Source organism: Lissotriton vulgaris, chromosome 1_1 (genome assembly GCF_964263255.1).
Source record: "Lissotriton vulgaris chromosome 1_1, aLisVul1.2, whole genome shotgun sequence".
Classification (NCBI taxonomy): Eukaryota; Metazoa; Chordata; class Amphibia; order Caudata; family Salamandridae; genus Lissotriton; species Lissotriton vulgaris.
In genome coordinates this window covers 1,624,378,834-1,624,397,857 of record NC_141685.1, presented here as the reverse complement: position 1 = coordinate 1,624,397,857, position 19,024 = coordinate 1,624,378,834, and the positions used below count along the sequence as shown (strand labels likewise).

The window sequence follows — 19,024 nt, the reverse complement described above, 5'->3', positions numbered from 1 at the left end:
GTTATTCAAGTAATTTGAGGATCTCGCTTTAGAAAAGCAGGGGAAGACTTTAGGAGGAAGTCTGGTCAATTAAAAGTGAGGCACATTTTGCCCCATAGACGCACACTAAAATAATAAAATGACTGAAAAGTATGGAACAAAAATTTTAAACTGGAATGGGAGCTAGACTTGGACTGGTGTCAAAAGGCGGAACATGTAATATACCAAGGATGGGGCTGCCCCAAGAAGTGGGAGAAGATTTGGGGGAGTTCAGGGGCTTTTGACAATAACAAATAGAGAGGGGGGGGGCAAGGTAAGGTTTACTGTGAGATTGGTGACAGTTTCTGGGATCAAACTCCATGTGGGACACTGCCCCATTATTGTGAAATATGTTGTGAAGTACTGTATGTATTATTGGATCTGAATCAAAATTCTATTTGTACTATATTGGAAAAGTATTAGTTACCCAAACATGCTGTATGATGCAAAAGTTTAAAAAAAGGTGTATTTTTTAACTGTGACTCCCACAGAATTCAGGTTTCAACTTGATTTGAATTGTCATTTGAGCAGCATAAGGCAATGTCATAACATCAGGGCGTATACTAAAATAAGCAAATAAAGTCAGGCACTGCAATAGACCTTGAGTAATCAAAGGCCAAATATTTGAAACAATGTACAATAGTTCCCATAAAATTTCCATTATTAAAAAATTATCTACTCTCTAATTGCTTTTGCGCTTCTCAAGTGTAATAAAAAAGTAATGAACCAACATGTGAGATGAATGTTAGCACACTCCATGATTTTTAACATGGCCTGCCCACTGGATCTTAAGTGCAGAGAGTTAAATGATGATATTAACAGACAAATCTCGTTAAATTCCGGACACATGCAGAGGATGTGCCAGGCTGACTCGTAATGGTAGTCGCAAAAAGTACCTGACTACACTGTGAGTGCTTGCTCTTATGGAAAACAGCAATTGAAGGGAAAAAAACAAATCTTCTGTCTGTCTTTTTAAAGACGTGAAAACAGTTGGCTAAGATATTGCTGAGGACAAAGTAGTTTATACGAATTGATCACAAACCAGGCATGAGAATGTGAGGTAAAGGTAGTTTTATCCTCAATGAGCAATGCTTTTTTAGAGTTCCCCTGAGCCAGCGATTGCGCTGCCCTGGCGAAGACATTTAGTAGCTGGGTTTTAAAAGTGCTACCTTGCCGGCATTCAGCTTGCTGCCACGCGCACAAGCGCGCTCGACGTGCACAGCTGCCATGTGGCGTTATCGCGTGAATCCAATCGCGATCACTTTCACGGTGTGCCTGCGCACACAACTCCCGGGCTTCTTTTCACGCACTTGAGGTGCCCACTTCTTTTGCGCGTCTTTTCACTTTCAGCCCGGCCGCGCTCCAACTCCACCCCCCTCCCTCACTGCAAGATCGCGTTTATTTTCACTTTCAGCCCGCCCGCGCTTCAACTCCCTCCTCCTCCCTCACCACAGAGCGCGTCTTTGACCAGGGTAACTTGTTATCTGAGTAAGACTGAGAGCCAGCGCTGAGCGCCACAAAAGAGCAACAAAGATATGTTTGATATGTTTCTTCTCACGAGGCTTTCAAATACATGCAGTGGAACGTCCAGCCTATATGTTGCCATAGTAGCCAGTGGCTGCTTTTCATACTGGCTTTGCCTTTCACAACCTAGAGTTTGGGATTTTATTGAAAGATCTGACGGTCTGTTTTCAGGTGACATCCCTTTGTACGTGGTCACATTTCAGCACATACTGTGCTCTGAACGAGTTTGACATTTTTAAAATCCACTTTAAATCTATTGTCGTTTTTTTACTTCATTCCAGTTTCTGTTTTGGCACAAATATCCCTCTCCCTCACTGCAAGATCGCATGAATTTTCACTTTCAGGCCGGTTGCGCTTCAACTCCCTCCCCCTCCCTCACCACAGAGCGCCTCTTTTCACTTTGAGCCTGGTCACGCTTCAACTCCCTCCCCCTCCCTCACCACAGCTGACCCGAGCAGAGTGTTTCTGAAAAGGCGCTGGAGGGCACGGTGTGTCTAAGCTAACATTCTTTGAGTGGTCCTGAGACGTGTGGTGCCAGATGTGCTGTGAGCTGCCAATGTTTTATATTGCTAGGTGTGAAATTTTCATATTTTCAATGTAATTATAAGTGACATTTGAACGACTATGAGTGACACTTTTTAGGCTATGCAAATGCTTGTTATCTGAGTTACCCGAATTTCCCTCCAATCGGGCACAGGCCATGTAAATACATCGCATTAATGAATCTTTCTTTCACGTTGTGCTGAACAAAATGCAGCTTTTAAAAAGCACCTGCACAGCCTGAGAGCCAGCGCTCGCCGCCACAAAAGAGCAAAGTCTGATATGTTTCCTATCACAAGGCTTTCAAATACATGCAGTGGAGCATCCAGCCTTTATGTTGCCATAGTAGCCAGCGGCTGCTTTTCATACTGGCTTTGCCTTTCACAGTCTAGAGTTTGGGATTTTATTGAAAGGTCTGACGGTCTGTTATCAGGTGACATCCATTGCGGCTGCTGGAACACATCCCTTTGTACATGGTCACATTTCAGCACATACTGTGCTCTGAACGAGTTTGACATGTATAAGGGCCACTTTAAATCTGTTGTCGTTTTTTTTCTTCATTCCAGCTTCTGTTTTGGCACAAATGTATGCCTACAATTAATATTCAATGTTCCTTCCTGCCACGGGAATGTGAGAATTTCGAATAATTCACCAACCTTGATTTTGTTCCATTCTTGAGATGAATTGGTGCTAACTGTCAACCCAGGCATCAGTTGTAAAATCAGCAACCTTCGTAGTGTTAGGCCCTGCCTACACAATCAACCACCCCTGCAAAGCACTGGCATAGCCAATAGGTCTCGCTATTGGGAACTTATAAGTATTTAGGTATGCAGCACAATACCCTTGGTGCACCAACATCAACTGTTGCATGGCTAAACACTTATAAGGTCCCAAAAGCGAGACCTATTGGCTATGCCAATGCTTGTTTTCCATGAAGTAGACACTTTCTCAAAAAGATTATGATTTACCGAGGCCTGCAATGGTCTTGGAGCTCTAGCTGGTTTATTGAATCTTTCAGAAACTGTAGCAATTGATTCACATTAGGCTGAGAGCTAGTTGAAATTTCCATGTTCTTTTTAGTCCTCATTTCACAATCAGCTTTCCCCTCCTATAGCTTAATCTCTTTCCCAGAGTAAACGTTGGCTCGATGCAGTTGCTGACTCCTTTGTGGCAATCAATAATAGCCCATTGCTTTTTCAACAGCACTATGGTGTAATCATCAGGCCTTCATATTCACCTTGCTAAGTTACATACTGGTTCCATATTTTGTCTGCAATATTATTCTCCTAGGCTAAATCCATTTGAGTAACATAATTCGCTGACTTAATCCAGCCTTCCAGGTGCTGGGCCAATTGCAAAATCCAGTTTTTGCATATTTCTCTCCTTGCTTGGACAATAAGATAAAAAATCAAACTCTTTTGGTTATTAGTGATTTTGTCTAGTGATGGATCGATACCAAAATGGATTAAAGAATGGTTTACCTTGACTTCGAGTACAATTATTTATTTTAAGATGTTACTTACTCCTCTCTAGAAAGATGTCAACTCAGAACAATCAGGAAACAAATGGATAACAACTACCTATTAGGAAGGTACATCTCACACACCTCGGGAGAGCTTGACTGAACTTGGTCAATCTTTGAGGCTGCCAATAAGCCCCCCCGTGGAGTGTGAAGAACTGGTTCCTTTTTAAAGACGCAGGCTTAACTGTTGAATAAAGTAAGCTTACAGATACTTGCCATTAGTCTTCATTTACAAGCTCAGCAATGCTTTTCTTGTATTCAATATAGTTCTCCAAGCTTCTTATCTCCTGCTTTAATAATGTCCCAATATCATATATTGACTTCTTTCTTAAGCTTTGTGCTAACTCTCATAAAGTCATCATGGTCCCAATGTCTAATCTGTGAGAATTTCTGTGATAACCACCATGAATTTAGCTGGAAATATTTTAATTTTGACAGTATTTCATTGGTTAGGACCAAGAGTGTTTGCCAATCCATGTGGTTCCTACCATGCCTCCTATCTCCCCAAGTCATTAAGCCAGTATTCCTCAGTGGTCTGCTCAATCTATCCTGAAGCCATCCCGGAGCCCCGGAGAATCCCAGATAGGAGAAACGTCAGTATAATAAAGCAGTGCAAAGAAAGTTCTCATGAGGAACCCTAACTTAAGTGCTGCAGGGAGGATCTTCAACTGTACTTGTTTGAAAAATGTTGGGTCCTCAAACTTATAAAGGAACTTTTCCTGTCCCTATTGCACCAGCAAAACCCTATATATTTGACCTGTCTGAGATCTATCTCTGTGATTTACTAGCATCAGAATGTTCTTGAACTGAAATGCCCAACAATGACCTTGAAAACCAGGTAAATCTACAACCCCCATTTTTAAGAAATTTCTAAGTGTCTTCCTGTATATCCTGACACTCTTAGATGACCAAGTAAAGGTGCTAACACTTACTCGTATATTTTCAATGTGATCCTTCTGGAATGTTAATGCGATATTATTGAAAAAGTAGGTCAGTGTTCGGAGGATCATCATCCTAACAAGATTTACTCTCCCGTAGATATTTAATGAGAGGTTACCCCGCTTTGCTAACTCTGTCTCAATAACCTTCAGAGCCATGTCTAAGTTCTTGCCAGGGAGGTCATCCAAGTTTTGTTTTATTACTATACCGAAATACCTGATTTGTTTGTTACAAATCTGTATATATTTGGTGGTTGCCTAGGACATTACCTCTTCCTTTTCCTTACTTATTAAATACCTTGAGATTCCTCCAAACTCCTCAATATGCTGCTCATCTCTTGGAATACAAAGTTCTAGGTTTGATGACTAACCAATAATATCATCTGCATATAAAGCTATTTTGATTGGGAAACCGGGAGCTTGGAATGGGACCATGTTCTGATCTAACCGAATGGCAAGAAGTTCTATATATAGGTCAAACAGAATTGGTGACTGTTAGAAATGGGATTTCTGGTTGGCTAGGGCTTGCGCCAAAGCCAGGCAGAAACCACCACTCTAGTCAGGGCAAGGAATTTACACTCCAAAGATAACCCCTGCTCACCCCCTTGGTAGCTTGGCACGAGCAGTCAGGCTTATCCTAGAGGCAATGTGTAAAGCATTGCGTAACACATACACACAGCAGTAACACACTAGGCACACTACAAAGAAACTCCACACAATGTTATATCAAAAATAGCCTTTGTATTATCATAAACAAATTAGAATCATAATCACACCTATACAATGTTCCAACTGGTACGAGGCAATATTCACAGGGGATTATATACAGGACCAGGCCAATCAGGCCACGGTCAGTACCATCAGATCTGGTAAGTAAATCTAAAGCACAACCAGTAACTACTGGTACTATAATGACCTAAGCATGATCACATCAGCATTAGAAACCATCCTAAAATATCATAGCATGACATTAGGCAATAAATCACATTAGGCCCAAACCTCATTAGCATAAACACATTACGCACTAGGCTTCACCAGCATAAACAAACTATGCATAAACATCCTAAACATAAACACATTATGTCATAGGCATCACAAGCATAAATCACATTACGCAATCACATTAGGGCCTTGCGCCCTACCAACCTAGAACTGACCCCAGGCCAACTAGTCTTTCGCAGGGGCTTGAATGCCCTCTGTCCCAAAATGTCAGGGCTGGCTGCAATGCAGCAGAATCCCAAAATTGTGCAATTGCGCAGGTCTAAAGGTGTCAGCTGCCGCTAATTGCTGTGCAGCTGTGCGGGCAGAAATGTGGATCCTGGCACTCACTGTGCCCTCTGGGTCCCCACCGGGATCCTCTAAACAATAATGTGCAACGTTGCCGCTGCCCACTCCGGTGTGGTGCAGCTGGGACAAAGAACTCAGTCCTGACGCCACTGTACCCCTGGAGCCCACACTGGGACTCTAAAATAATCGGGCCCGATCATTGCAGCTGCCCACGTCTCGCAGGGCAGCTGTGGGAATGCACAAAGCAGGGCTGGCACTCACTGTGCCCTGTGAGCCCCCACTGGGACTCTAAACCACAGATCGCCCCACAGTGCAGCTGCCCGTGCTCTCGCTGAGCCCGGGCACCTCCGTGCCTTTTTAAGTCCCACACCGGGACTTTCAAACAAAAGCTTACCCCATAAGGAAATCTGGCCGGCTCCAGGCACCGGAAATGTGCCTCGAAAAGGAGCCAACACTGTATGAACTAGAGCCCCACTCACGGGGCTCTCCAGGCTCCTCTGACGCTGCTCAGGGAGATTCTGCTCTTCACCGGGTCTGCAGGGAGGCTCCTCCTCATTCCTGTGGCCGGTCAGGAAGAAGGCTGCGGGGCAGGGAAAGCCCTCGGGACTTTTCTGCACATCGACAGTGCGGGGTGCGCTCCCGCCTGGCTTCTGCTACACGTGGGGCTCCCACCAGCTCATGGGAGCTGCGCTTAGGCCTGCACCTATTTCCGAACTGCGACCTTCAGCCGCGCTACAATTGGCGGCCTTCGGCAACGCTAGGATTGGCAGCCTCGGCCGCCTCCTGCTATTGGCCCCGCCCGAGTCAGGCAGCAGGCACCTGGCTTCCAGGTTGCTGCTCCTCTTGGCGGCGGCTACTTCTCAGCGGCGGCAGTTTGCAGGGAGGGCAACCGCTGTAATGAAATAAAAACACCACATGCGGGGTGGGCACCCGCCCTGATTGGCAAAAATGTGAGGTGGTCACCCACTGCCACAAATGAGTGCATAAGCAGGGTGGACACCTGCCCGCAAGCGCAAAATGCGGGGTGGGCTCCCGCTCACAAATCAGCAGGTTAGGGGAACCCCACATGCCTGGTTCCCTTCAGCGGCGCGCTGCAATGCCCACATGCTCCTCTTCTCTTAGCAATTCAAATCCAGCGCTCAGAATGCGCCATGGGCTCACAGTCCTTGGAAGTCCTGAAAGTTTAAGGGGGCAAAGCTGGGCCCAGGGAGGCCAGCACACAGGGCTCTCCAGCAGGGAGTCAAACCCTCGTGGCGGTTCCTCCCGGGCCCCAGGTGCAGCAAGCCCCCGCAAGTTCAGGAACAACACCAAATCATGGGGTCACAGCCTCTATATTTAAATTAGACATGCCTTTGTCTGCAGTGGCACAGGGCTTGGGAGAACCAGCAAAAACTGGTTCAGAGGGAACTTTGTTTACAGGCTCCTCTTCCCCTTTGTCACGTGGGGCTCTTTAATCATACACACCACAGGGTGCCGAGCTAGCATTGTACAGGGCAGGCACAATCCTATTCAGAGTCATGGGACTACTCCTCCCACTACTCCAAATGTAGATGTCCCATTCAGCCTAGTGCTAACTCACCCTGCCCCTCCTGGAGCCACACACATCTCACCAGCCCCTGTAACTCAAAAGCCAGACATGCAATTCACATCAGGCAGGCAGACACATAGCACAGAGAAATGCCAACTTCTAAAAGGGCCATTTCTAAAATAGTTATAATATATCTGCGCACACCATTGAGCAGCATTTATTATTACTATTCCAAATATACCAAACTTGACCACTCTGCTCCCCTCATATCAGGAATTACTGCTGAAACACTTATCAAGGAATCCCCATAGCATTCCAATGGGAAGGCAGCCCCACAGTAGTGAGAAACCATGTCTGTTTGTCACTACCACGACATGTCACACACTTAAGGTACATGTCCTATATTTTACCTACAATGTACCCTGCCCGTAGAACTGGCTAGGGCCTACCTTAGGGGTGACTGACATGTAGTAAAAGGGGTGTCATGGAAATTGGCACACACTTTAGGTGCCAGGTCACAGCGGCAGTAACACTGCGCGCACAGGTCCTGCAATAGGGGAGGCCTGGGATAAGTTTGAAAGGCTACTTGGGTGGGTGGCACAATCAGCGCTGCAAGGCCACCAGTAGCATTTAATTTACCAGCCCTGGGTATATGAGATACCACTTTACAAGGGACTGACAGGTAAATTAAATAGGCCAAACTGGTGTAGACCAATTTTACCATATTTATCACAGAGAGCACACACACTTTACACTGGCCAGCAGTGCCAAAGTGCCCAGAGTCCTAAAACCACCAACTCCATGTCAGAAAAAAAGGCTAGGAAAAAGGCAAAACGTTTATGGATGACCCTGCAAAAATGGCCAAGTCCAACAGTGACAAAGGACACCCCTGCCTGGTTCTTCTAGATATTGAGAATGATGGTATTAGTTTGCCATTGTCCAGTATTCTTACCCTAGGTGCCTTATATAAAGATTGTATTAATTTTATGACATTATTTCTAATACCAAAAGTCTCTAAGACCTCCCATAGATAAAGGCAGTTTATCATATTATTAGCCTTAGCAGTGTCAAAAGTTGCTATTGTTAAGGATACATTAACAGTTTCCGCCATATCTATACCTCCTATTAATAGATGGGTTCATTCATGAAGTTGTCTTCCGGGTATGAAGCCCTTCTGATCCATATGTGCAACCAAATTAATAAAGCTTGCTAATTTCTTTGCTATGATTCCTGTGAAGATTGTATAGTTATAGTTTCGCAATGAAATGCATCTGTAAGAGTCTGACTTTTTTGTAACTTTACTAAGTTTCAGGATCATTACTAATATGTCCTCATACCAGGAAGGAGAAATCCCTTCATTCTCCAAATAGATTGAATTAAATAGGATCTTCCAGACTGGTATAAATTCTACATTCTTCACTTATAAAGCTCCCCTGGAATGCCATCTGTAGTCGCATCCTTGCTGTTCTTTAAGCTTTTAATCTGGTGTATGATTTCCTCCTCTGTGATTTCTGTCTGAAGAGCTGTGGTTTGCACCTCCGTAAGGGATAGTAGCTTTTTATCCCTGTACCAATTTTTAATATCAATAAGGTCTGTATCCATTTCCTCAATGTATACCCCTCCGCGGTTATTCACCATTTTATTCTTTATTTCCTTTGTTAAGATAAGCTCTTTACCATACCTTGCTCTATTAGTAAATTGATATGGTTCCTAATTTGGTCTACGTTGGTCTTCTAGTCCAGAAATCCTCCACTTTTCTCCCCAAACTCAAAGTTCTTCATCTTACTAGCTTTCCATTTAAATCTTGAGATAATATTGAAGTTCTCTAACTCCACTCTCAGCATGGGGCTAGCTCAGAGCTCTATTGCAGCAATCTGTAATTCACTTTCTTTCCAGGCAATACTCCTAGTAAGCTATTTAACATTGTCTTCCATTTTTAAATTAACACTGTATGAGATCTTGGCAGCACACCCGCTTATATATGCCTTATATGCATACCCAGACGGCTACTTGACCAGCTGTTCCGATATTGTAGTCAAAGAATCCCTGGTTTCCCAAGTTAGCTCTTCAATAATTCACTCATCTAGAACAGCTGTATTTAGTGTCCACCTAGTTTTAGGTTTAAAGACTGGGAACTCTAAGCTAAGTATAACAGCTGAGTGGTCGGATATTGTTGCAGGGAGGTGAGTTATTGCCTGACCCATTTGTGTCATTGATTTATCTGAAAAAAGTAGTCTATAAGAAAGTGGTAACCATATTTGTAACTATAGTAGGTGAAACCTCTCTGACTACCTAACTTCTTGTGCCAGATATCAACTGAGCCCAAGCAGTCCAATATATTCTTCAATTTCCTTCTAATTTTTCCTTAATGTATTTTTTTTATGCAGTAATTTAATAAAGGACAGTTTCCGTACCTTTAGTAGGCTATGAAGCCCAAACTCAAGCCTTATCGGCAAGTAGGATAGAAGGAAGACATTTTTCCTATAAGCGTTTGCTATCAGAGTGTTTAAACATAATGCCAATCCGGCTAGAAGTAAAACAATGGCATAGATTAGCACAGCCACCAGCAGATCTTGGATGACTTTCAGCAACGGTTCAAATGATGAGCCCTGCAGATTCGCATATGAAATTTTAAAAACAGTAGTCAAGGCGATAGCTTTTGGTTGTAAGCATGCTTTGTGATTGTTAAATATTCCACAGCTATCAAAAACGATGCCCAAGTATTTGAAAGAGTTGACGAGTTCAACCTTCCTGGGGTTTAAGAACCACTCACCATTTTTCCTTGGGTTTTGCAGTCCCACTATCATAATTGTTGTTTGTCTAAGTTGAATTCCAGGTCATTTGCTTTACAGTAAGACCCTAGGTGTTGCAAGCCCTTAAGAGTTTTATTCATCTACATCATGTCATCTGCATACTGCTTAATGGTCAAATGTAATTGGCCTATTTTTGGGGTGCCAACGCTTGTAGGATCACATGCCAAATCTGACATAAACAGTTTGAAAAGAATTGGGCCGAAAGCACAACGTTGTTTGAGCCCATTAAGTGTTGGGATTTTCTTTTAGATTGCCCCACAATCACCAATCTTAATGCAGAGACATGTATTTGAATATAGGAGCTAGATTACTTTCAGAATGTGCAATGGGAATAGATATTTGGTAAATTTAAGCCATAGCTGGGCTCTTGAAATTCTGTCAAACCTGAAAATCAATACGATTTATATATAATTGCGTTTTTGTTAATCTCTTTGACATCACTATTGATAAAGCCAGCATATTTTGATCCGTTAGCATCCTACAACAGATCCTAGTTTGGTACAGGGGAATCAGATATAAACTGGTACTCCTGTCCTCCATCTATTGTAAAATAGACTTTGCAAAATACTTTGCTACTATTAGATACTATTTAAGCTATTTGCGGATAATTTGAGGGATCTGAAGTGTCACCTTTTTTGAAGACCGGTTGCCGAATTGGCACACGCCAGGATTCAGGAATCAGTTGGAAGTAAATACATTCTTTAAACAACAAATGTAACCACCGTACCCAAAAAGACAGGTTAGACTTATATGGGATAGCAGGTAGCCCATTGGGGCTTGGGGATCCCATTTTTCTCCCTTTAGAAATGATAGAGATCACCTGTTTGTCATTTACCCACATTATCAATGCTTGCTGTTTAGAAATTGCTTTATCAATGGCAAAGACCAATTTAAAGGATTGAAGGAGATCGTAGGGGATATTTGTATTGTAAAGGGTCTGTAAAAATGGAACCCGTTTGCTTTCCAATATATTTTGAACCTCAATGACTCAGCTTCTCTTCCTGTGCGAGCAAATAAAGACCAGAATTCTTTGCTCTTCCCCGTTCTAGTGGCATGAAACAAATGCAGCAAAAAGTCCCTCCGAAAGAGCTTTTTCTTTTTTTGAAGGTCTTTGTTAAAGCATCCATTTAGAAGATCACTGTAAATGGACAGACTTTTCTTTGAGGTTGCTGTCCCCACGCTAAGTGCCTAGTAAATCTGCTTGAGGTATTCTTCCCAAATCCAAGTGGAATGTGACTCTGGTGACGATGGTGACACAGCCAAGTTAATCGGAAGTTGTTCTGCTTTGGCTGAGAGCACTTGGGTGCCTCTGCCCATCTAAGCATCCTCAAGTTGTCTGTAGGCAATGTCACATAAAATAGATTGATAATCCAGGAGGGCGGTTTGGTTAAAAATGGTTGTACTCTGGGGATTAGGGTCACTGTCAGACCTTTGGTTCAATTTAAAAATTGATAAGAGACACTGTATTTAAACTAACAAATGTGTAGTCGATGATAGTATTCTTGGATGCAGAGAAGTGAGTCGATTTTGTGGGAGTATTGTTGGACCCGGCCCTTTTGGCAGGTTCACCCCGAGACTTTTTGCTTTTTCCTAGCCTGTTTCTGCGACCTGGTCTTGGTGATTTTAGGCCTCTGCGCACTTTTTCACTGTGGTACGGTGTAAAGTGCTTGAGCTCTCTGTGTATGTGTGGTGAGTGACCTGCCCTCCCATAGGAATGAATGGGGAATATGTATGCCCATGGTAGTTCCTGATGTGTGGGGAGTGCAGGGTCGAGTTTGGTATGTACAAACTCGTGAGATTGAATGCTGCACAATGGTTTATGCGGCATGATTGTGTCTAGTGTAGAAGTGCCACTTCTAGAAGCTGGAATATTTGTGTAATTTGTGTCTGGCGTGTGATTGGCTGAGGCTGGTTGGTGAGCCTGGCTCCAAGAGTCTTGGAGGGTCTGCCCTGGTGGTGAATGGAGTGTTTAGCATGCTGATGTGAGGGGAGGAGTGAGCATGGGCCTGCTTGTGGATTGACCGTCTGGTTTGAGGGTCCTGAATGAGGCTGGGTTTTCCCAGCACAATGCTGGCTCCACCCCATGGGGTGCGTCTGATGTCCCTAGCCTGGCCAGTGAAAGGAATTCCCTATAACCAGTTCTATCTGGTTCTCACACTGCCTGCACCCTTTAGACAAAGGATTATGGGTATAAAAAGGGTGCTGTGACACTCTAAAAATGTTCTCGTTTTTGGACTTGAATCCTGCCAGGGGCGTGCTGCTGCTTGGGCTCAGGGGAAGGCTTGCCTCCCTGAGCCCTGCCCAGCCCCTGGATTCCTGATGGATGCTGGAGGACTCTTCTTTGCAGGGAGCTGTTTTGCTCCACTTTTACTCCTCCAGGACTTTTGGGGACCCCTTGGCCTGGCTCTCCTGCCCCCTTCACTCATGGGGGCTGCTTTATTGCTTATAGCGCTGGGTGAGCGCTTTATTTGGTCTAATAGCCCTTGAGAGCGCTTTTTGCAGTAGTGCGAGCGTGTCGCCGTCACGCATTTTGCGTGAGGATTGGCAGGTGCCTACCCTGCGACTTTGCCCATATTTATTTAATTATTTGGCGAGTGCCCACCTCGCTTCGGCATTTGTTTTATGCACCGAGGGTGCCCACCCCTCCTTAGGCGCCAGAGGAATCGCTGTCCCCCGCCCGGAGCCGTGGACGGAGAACCGGAGGCGCCGCTTTGCCATTGGTGGGCCTGGGAGGCTCGCCCTGTGAGGCCGCGAGGTGATTGGGCCGCTGTTGGTGGCTGGTCCCGGAGAGCCGGGCTCTGATTGGCGGGCCCCGGGAAGAAGTTGCCGCGTCACGAGAGGCTCGTTTGGAGAGCCGCGCTCCGATTGGCGCAGATCTGCCCTTCCGGTCTCCCGTGTGCAGAAGGAGACCGGAGATACTGCCGGCCCGGGCCCGAAGGCAGGAGGAGGAGAAGCGGAAGTATGGGCTGTAGCGGGGCTACCGTGTGCTGAGGGAGCCCCGAGTGAGGAAGAGTCGTGGCTGCCCAGAAGAGACCCGCTGCCCGGAACCTCGAGGGCTCGACATGAAGCCCCGGTCCTGAGATGGGGGACCAGGTGAACGGCAAAGCGGGTGCTTTGTGAAGGCGGGGCTCCCATGAGGAGGGAGAGCCCCGCCACGGCGCCGCCGAGGAGAGAGAGACACAGACCGCTAGGGAGCCGGTGAGTGTGTGCGGAAGGAGGGGGGGCTTCGGGGCACATTGCCGGTGCCCGCCCCCTCTCCAGTGGTGCCGAGTCCTTGCAGGGGGCGCTGAGAGGCCCCCGCGAGGCCCCATTTGTTCCTGAGAACCCGAGAGGCTCCCTGCCCGCAAATTGTTGTAGAGCCCTGAGAAGGCTCCGGGGGCCATTTTTGGTTAGAGGGGGCGTCGGGGCACATTGCCAGTGCCCGCCCCCTCCTGCCTGCAAGATGTTTGTAGAGAGCCCACAAGGGCTCAGGGGGCATCAGTAGTTCGAGCCCAGAGAGGTTCTTGAGTGCCACACTGGATTAGGAGCCCAGAGAGGCTTGTGGCCGCATTTCTTTGCTTGGAGCCCAGAGAGGCTCAGGGCCGACCAATTGTTCAGAGCCTGTGTGGCTCCCACGTGGCCCCATCATTATTGATTCACAGCTGCTCAGCAATTAGTGGGCAGCTGCCACGTTTCGGCCCCTGACATTGGGACACAGGGCGTCCTAGCCCTAGAAAGGCCAGTTGGCCTAGGGACTGCCACAGGTAGTGGCTAATGTGAGTTTTGCGCAATGTGATGTGGTGCTAGGAAATGTAATGCATTTAATATGATTACGCACCTTGATCTTACACCTCTGAATGTTTTTAGGCATCATGTGTTTTTGTGCTATTGAATGTGTTGGTTTATGCATCATGTGTGTTTCCTTCCCTGCACCTCTGAATGTGTTTTTGATGCATCATGTGCCTTGTTATTACACCGCTGAATGTATGTTTTATGCATCATGTGTTTTCCTTCCCTACACCTCTGAATGTTGTGATGCATCATGTGTAATGTGTTCTTGCTTATACCCCTAATTGTATTGTGATACTTAGGTGGTTGTTCTTTCCAGTACAGGTGGTCCTAGTGAGGTCTTGGTTCCATGCGTGACATTCTCCTACGGTGGTTAGGGATGAGTAGGTGGTACGTACCTGTTACCAGTAGTTACTGGTTGTGATTTATAACTGTTATTTTGTGCTATACTTATTCTATGTTCTAGAAGTTCTATTTCTAAAAGTGTTGATTCTGACAGTGGCCCATGTGGCCCTGTCCTGGTGTAAATAATCCCTTGTGAATATTGCCCGTGCCAGTTGGCACAATGTACATGTGTGACTTCTATCTGATGTGTTTTTACAATACAGAAGTTATTTTTATATAACCTTGTGTGGAGTTCCTTTTGTGGTGTGCTTAGGATGTTGTTGCTGTTGTGTGCTGGCGCAAATGCTTTACACATTGCCTCCGGGATAAGCCTGTCTGCTCGTGCCAAGCTACCAAGGGGGTGAGCAGGGGTTATCTTGGCGTGTGACTCCCTTGCCCTGACTAGAATGGGGGTTTCTGCCTAGCTTTGGCGTCAGCCTTAGCCAACCAGCAATAGCCAGTTCTGCTTTGGCTGAGAGCACTTGGGTGCCTCTGCCCATCTAAGCATCCTCAAGTTGTCCGTAGGTAATGTCACATAAAATAGATTGATAATCCAGGCGGGCGTTTTTTTAAAAAAATGGTTGTACTCTGGGGATCAGGGTCACTGTATTTAAACTAACAAATGTGTAGTCGATGATAGTATTCTTGGATGCAGAGAAGTGAGTCGATTTTGTGGGAGTATCATATGAATATCTCCCATTATAGGGGCCCTAGGCCCATAGCCTCTTATGTTATCAGCAGCTTTTTTCCTTGGTAGGCATGCTTTTGTGGATCATAAACTGCTGAGTAAATGCCCCAGACCTCATTTTGCCAATCAACCACCTCCGTTTCTTAGTATGTTTGCATTAGATTTGAGTTAAAATCTCCTGTGAATAGATGCTTGTCCTCTAGGTAGTCAAGAAGTAAAGTTTTTAGTCAGCCTTCTAACTCTTTAGTATGAGCTTTTATCTTACTATATCTAGGATTGATGTATACGTTGATTAAAATTTTTAATGAGAGGAGCATTCTTGGACTATGTTTCTGCATGAATTGCTTGCAGTGTGTTAGACTCAATTTTTTGACTAGTTATTATCAGGTTTAACTCTACTGATGTGGCCAGCCGCTCATAGCCCTACCAGGACCTAAATTCTTGAGGGCTTGTTTATGAGTCTTCAAAGCTATCGATTTCGGTTAGTTCCATGCTCCATGTTTCTTGAAGAAATAAAATGCACTTCCTTACATTACCTTGGATTTAAAAACCATGCATTGTCACACAAGAGGGCGTATTATGGCTTAGTAAATCCAATTTAAGGGGTTGCAATGCATTGCCTCGCCTTGCGTGACACAAGGGCAATGCAAGGCCTTGTAAATCTGGTCCTTACATTCCAGCCAAGGAGTGCTTAGATCAAAGTGAGAACCTAGCTCGCCTCTATAGTTTAGGAGGAAAACGTAGTCCTCTCTAGTATTGAGACCCGTGTAGGACACTCGGAGGCAACACTTTAGAAAAACAAACAATGATGAATGCACACTTTTTATGTTGGAAACAAATAACTAATGTAGATCAGTTATGAGAATTGAAATTATAAGGCAAGCTGGATCAAACTGAGTAGGAGCCCACCTCCATATTGGTCCACCGGCTGACTGAATCATATGACTTGAATGAGACAATGAATAATGAAATGACTTTTTGGTCTCCCTCGCTGAACGGCAGTTGTGACAATATGTGAAATGAGCCTTGGTTAATCTATTAAAATTAGTAAAAACGAGTTTTAAAAGGTTGGTACAGGATTCTGAAGTTATTTGTCTATCCTTAATGGTCAGAATCCCCAAAACTTAGCAAAATCAACATTAACACTCTTGATTTAACATAAATTTGTACTTTAAAACTCTACTTGAGTTAATCATTATGAACTGTATTTTAGCAAGGTTTGTTGCCTGGGTCTTCCTCTTCCAATACAGATGGAATTCATCCAACATATTCTGGAACTTTTGCAGCACTTTAACAATGAATGTAGTATATTTTGCAAATTAAATGTCTGACAATATTTCAATAGTAGTATCCACAGTGTCGAATATGAGGATCCCTGGGGCATGCATAAGGGATCTTGAATAGGAACATGTTTCTTGCTAAGTCATCTTTGCTCTACTAAGTGAAAAATAGAGAATGACAATAAACCTCTAGGATCAGGGACTAAGGTATTGAAATGGTGAAGAACGGTCCCTGTTTATGGTGTTAAAGTCATACATTCACCTGTAATTAGCATACCTGAGTCATTCACCATATTACTATTCTTTTCCTATCTCTGGAGGCTGATCTATCACTTTCTTTAATCCCACAGGCTGCGGCCAGCGTCCAATGGCAGAGGAAGAATACAGCCCCTATTTTGAGGGGGGAAGGGATTCAAGTCCGGGCTCCTGGCCTTGGTTAGTGAGTATCCAGGCACCCACAAGGGATGAGTTTTATCATCTGTGCGGGGGATCTCTCCTGAACAAAGACTGGGTCCTGACAGCCGCCCACTGCTTCAAAGGCGAAGAACAGTAAGGAAGAGCTCCTCTAAAGTTTCTGGTCTTTATTGGGATCTAGTCACAACAGCGACTCCAGAATTATTACTCAGTAAGGAAGAGCTTCTCTGAATATTCTGACCTTTGGTGGGGTTTGGTCATCTTTCATAATGTCCTACTAGGGAACTCTTTGTCCATGGTGGGATTTAATCGTTACAGTTGTACCATATATTCTCTTTGTACAAGAACTTGGCATCTAATAGGATTACCAGATGACTACATTTCTCCAACACACCCTTTCCTAGTCCTGGGCTTTCAATTAACACTATGTTGAGAGTTGTATAATTTGTTCAGTTCAGTTGAGCATGCCTGAAAATAAGGTTTTGTAAAAAGAATGCTTAGGACTGGAGCAAGTTGTGTCCTGTTGATATGGAGTCATGTAGTAACCCCCCTCCCCAGCTGCAGTTTGGTCACTCCTGTCAACCCATATAATGCCTTAGTGAGGACGTGGTTGTTTCCTGTTTGGGTGTGCCCACTATATTCATATTGAGTAATCTCTTTGTATTTGGGTTGCGTGACACAAGTGGTCAACACAGTAATCCAGTACTATTTCTTAGTGAGGAAATCTCTTGTCAGTGTGACAGTCACTACTATTATCCCAAATAACCCCTTCTTCTAGTAAGGAAGTCTCTGCTTCTTGCTGGCTTTTAGTTATTTGCCCAGCCATTCATTAATCATTCAATAACATCTCTTAGAGGGAAGTCTCTGGTACCTCCAACAGAAATCCCATTCAATGAGTTTGTGTACATTCCTTGGAATGTGATCTTTACAGACAATATAGCATACTTGCCCAAGAGGTTCTACTGTCAGGCTATTACAAGACAAGTAGGTGGAAGCAGTCAATACAGTGATACTTCAGACGTGAACAAGCAAGTGATTCGCTTTCAAAGATTTAACTCATTTTGCCCCAAAAGAGCTTTGATATTTTTCTTGATTTGAGTAAAGACCCACTGGAAGGTAATCCCACAGTTTGCAGTTTGATTGGATATGGTTATTGTATCGAACTTCCTCAAAGCATTATATCACCACTAGAAGAGAACTGCTCTTAAACCCATTTTTAAAATCTAAAACCCACAATAGTCTTGAGATACGGTACTAAATATTTTGCAAAAGATTGTTAAGTCAGGACACAAGAACCCTCATTCACAAAGGAAAATCTGAACATTTCTTTCAAAGTGTTATGCCTAGGTTTGGATTAAATCTCTGATTGTTTTGTAAATCACTATAAATTACAGGAATCCTTATATGAAGATGCTACTATTGCAGATTTCCAGAAGTAGTTCTGGACTTCTTTGCAAATTCCAAGTTATTCCCATGTAAAAGAGTTTTCACATGTTTACATGTAGCAAGTGTAGTTCGTTCATGAGTAAATGCCCTACGAAAGTGAATTTGCACTTCCTATGTTTTTTTTTCTCTGTGGGGCAAATATGTTCCCTGGGGAGCAAAATCTTTTCCTTCATCCCCTCCAAGTTTTAGGGGTGTTTCCTCCCCATTCTCACCTTGGATAACTACTTACTCATTTTCTTGACAGATGTAATTCTCTCACTGCATCCAAGGTGGAAATAGTAAATAGTAAAACAGACCATGAAAACGTGGAAATACTGATGTTTGTGAATAGTTACTGTTGGAATTGAAATCTCCCCTACATAGTAAACAGCCATATAACGCTACCTTGATTGCCTGACTGCAAGAGAAATAGGCATCCTGACTTTTATTTTTGTCTTGGTGTCATGCTAATATAGCATGTGCTCAGAGGCTTAGGCCTTATTGGTAATGCAAGATCTTAGACCTGCTCTGTGATTTGGAGGAGCGCAGCAAATGTGCCCTCATAGTAAGCAGTTGACTATTGCCCATCGCCTGGATGTAACGCATAAAGTAGTTGTTACAGTGCACAGTGTTTTTGACTGTATAGTGCAACCAGACTTTTTTCCTGTGTCAGTGAGAGTGCGCTCTACACTGAAGTATAAAGTTCTGCTATTACATGAAACCCAGATCCTTGCACTAACATAGCATGTACATGTCAAATGCATGTGTGGGCAGTGCCTTTCTGTCAATTTTATGTTTGGTCTCTGTGACATGTGAGTCTGAGTACTGGGACCAGTGGGGTCCATTTTGGATACCCCTGGTTTAATGGCAGAAGACGTAGGATCAGGAAGGCTTC

At 44.3% G+C, this 19,024-nt stretch overlaps 1 protein-coding gene across 1 annotated transcript in view; it reads left to right on the top strand.

Annotated features, from left to right (window-relative positions):
• LOC147750922 (uncharacterized) overlaps positions 1 to 19,024 on the top strand; it is a 226,309-nt gene that overhangs the window by 71,500 nt on the left and 135,785 nt on the right. The window contains exon 2 of the mRNA XM_086937336.1: positions 16,641 to 16,839. Within this exon, the coding sequence (XP_086793462.1) occupies positions 16,641 to 16,839 (199 nt within the window). The remainder of the gene's footprint in view (positions 1 to 16,640; positions 16,840 to 19,024) is intronic.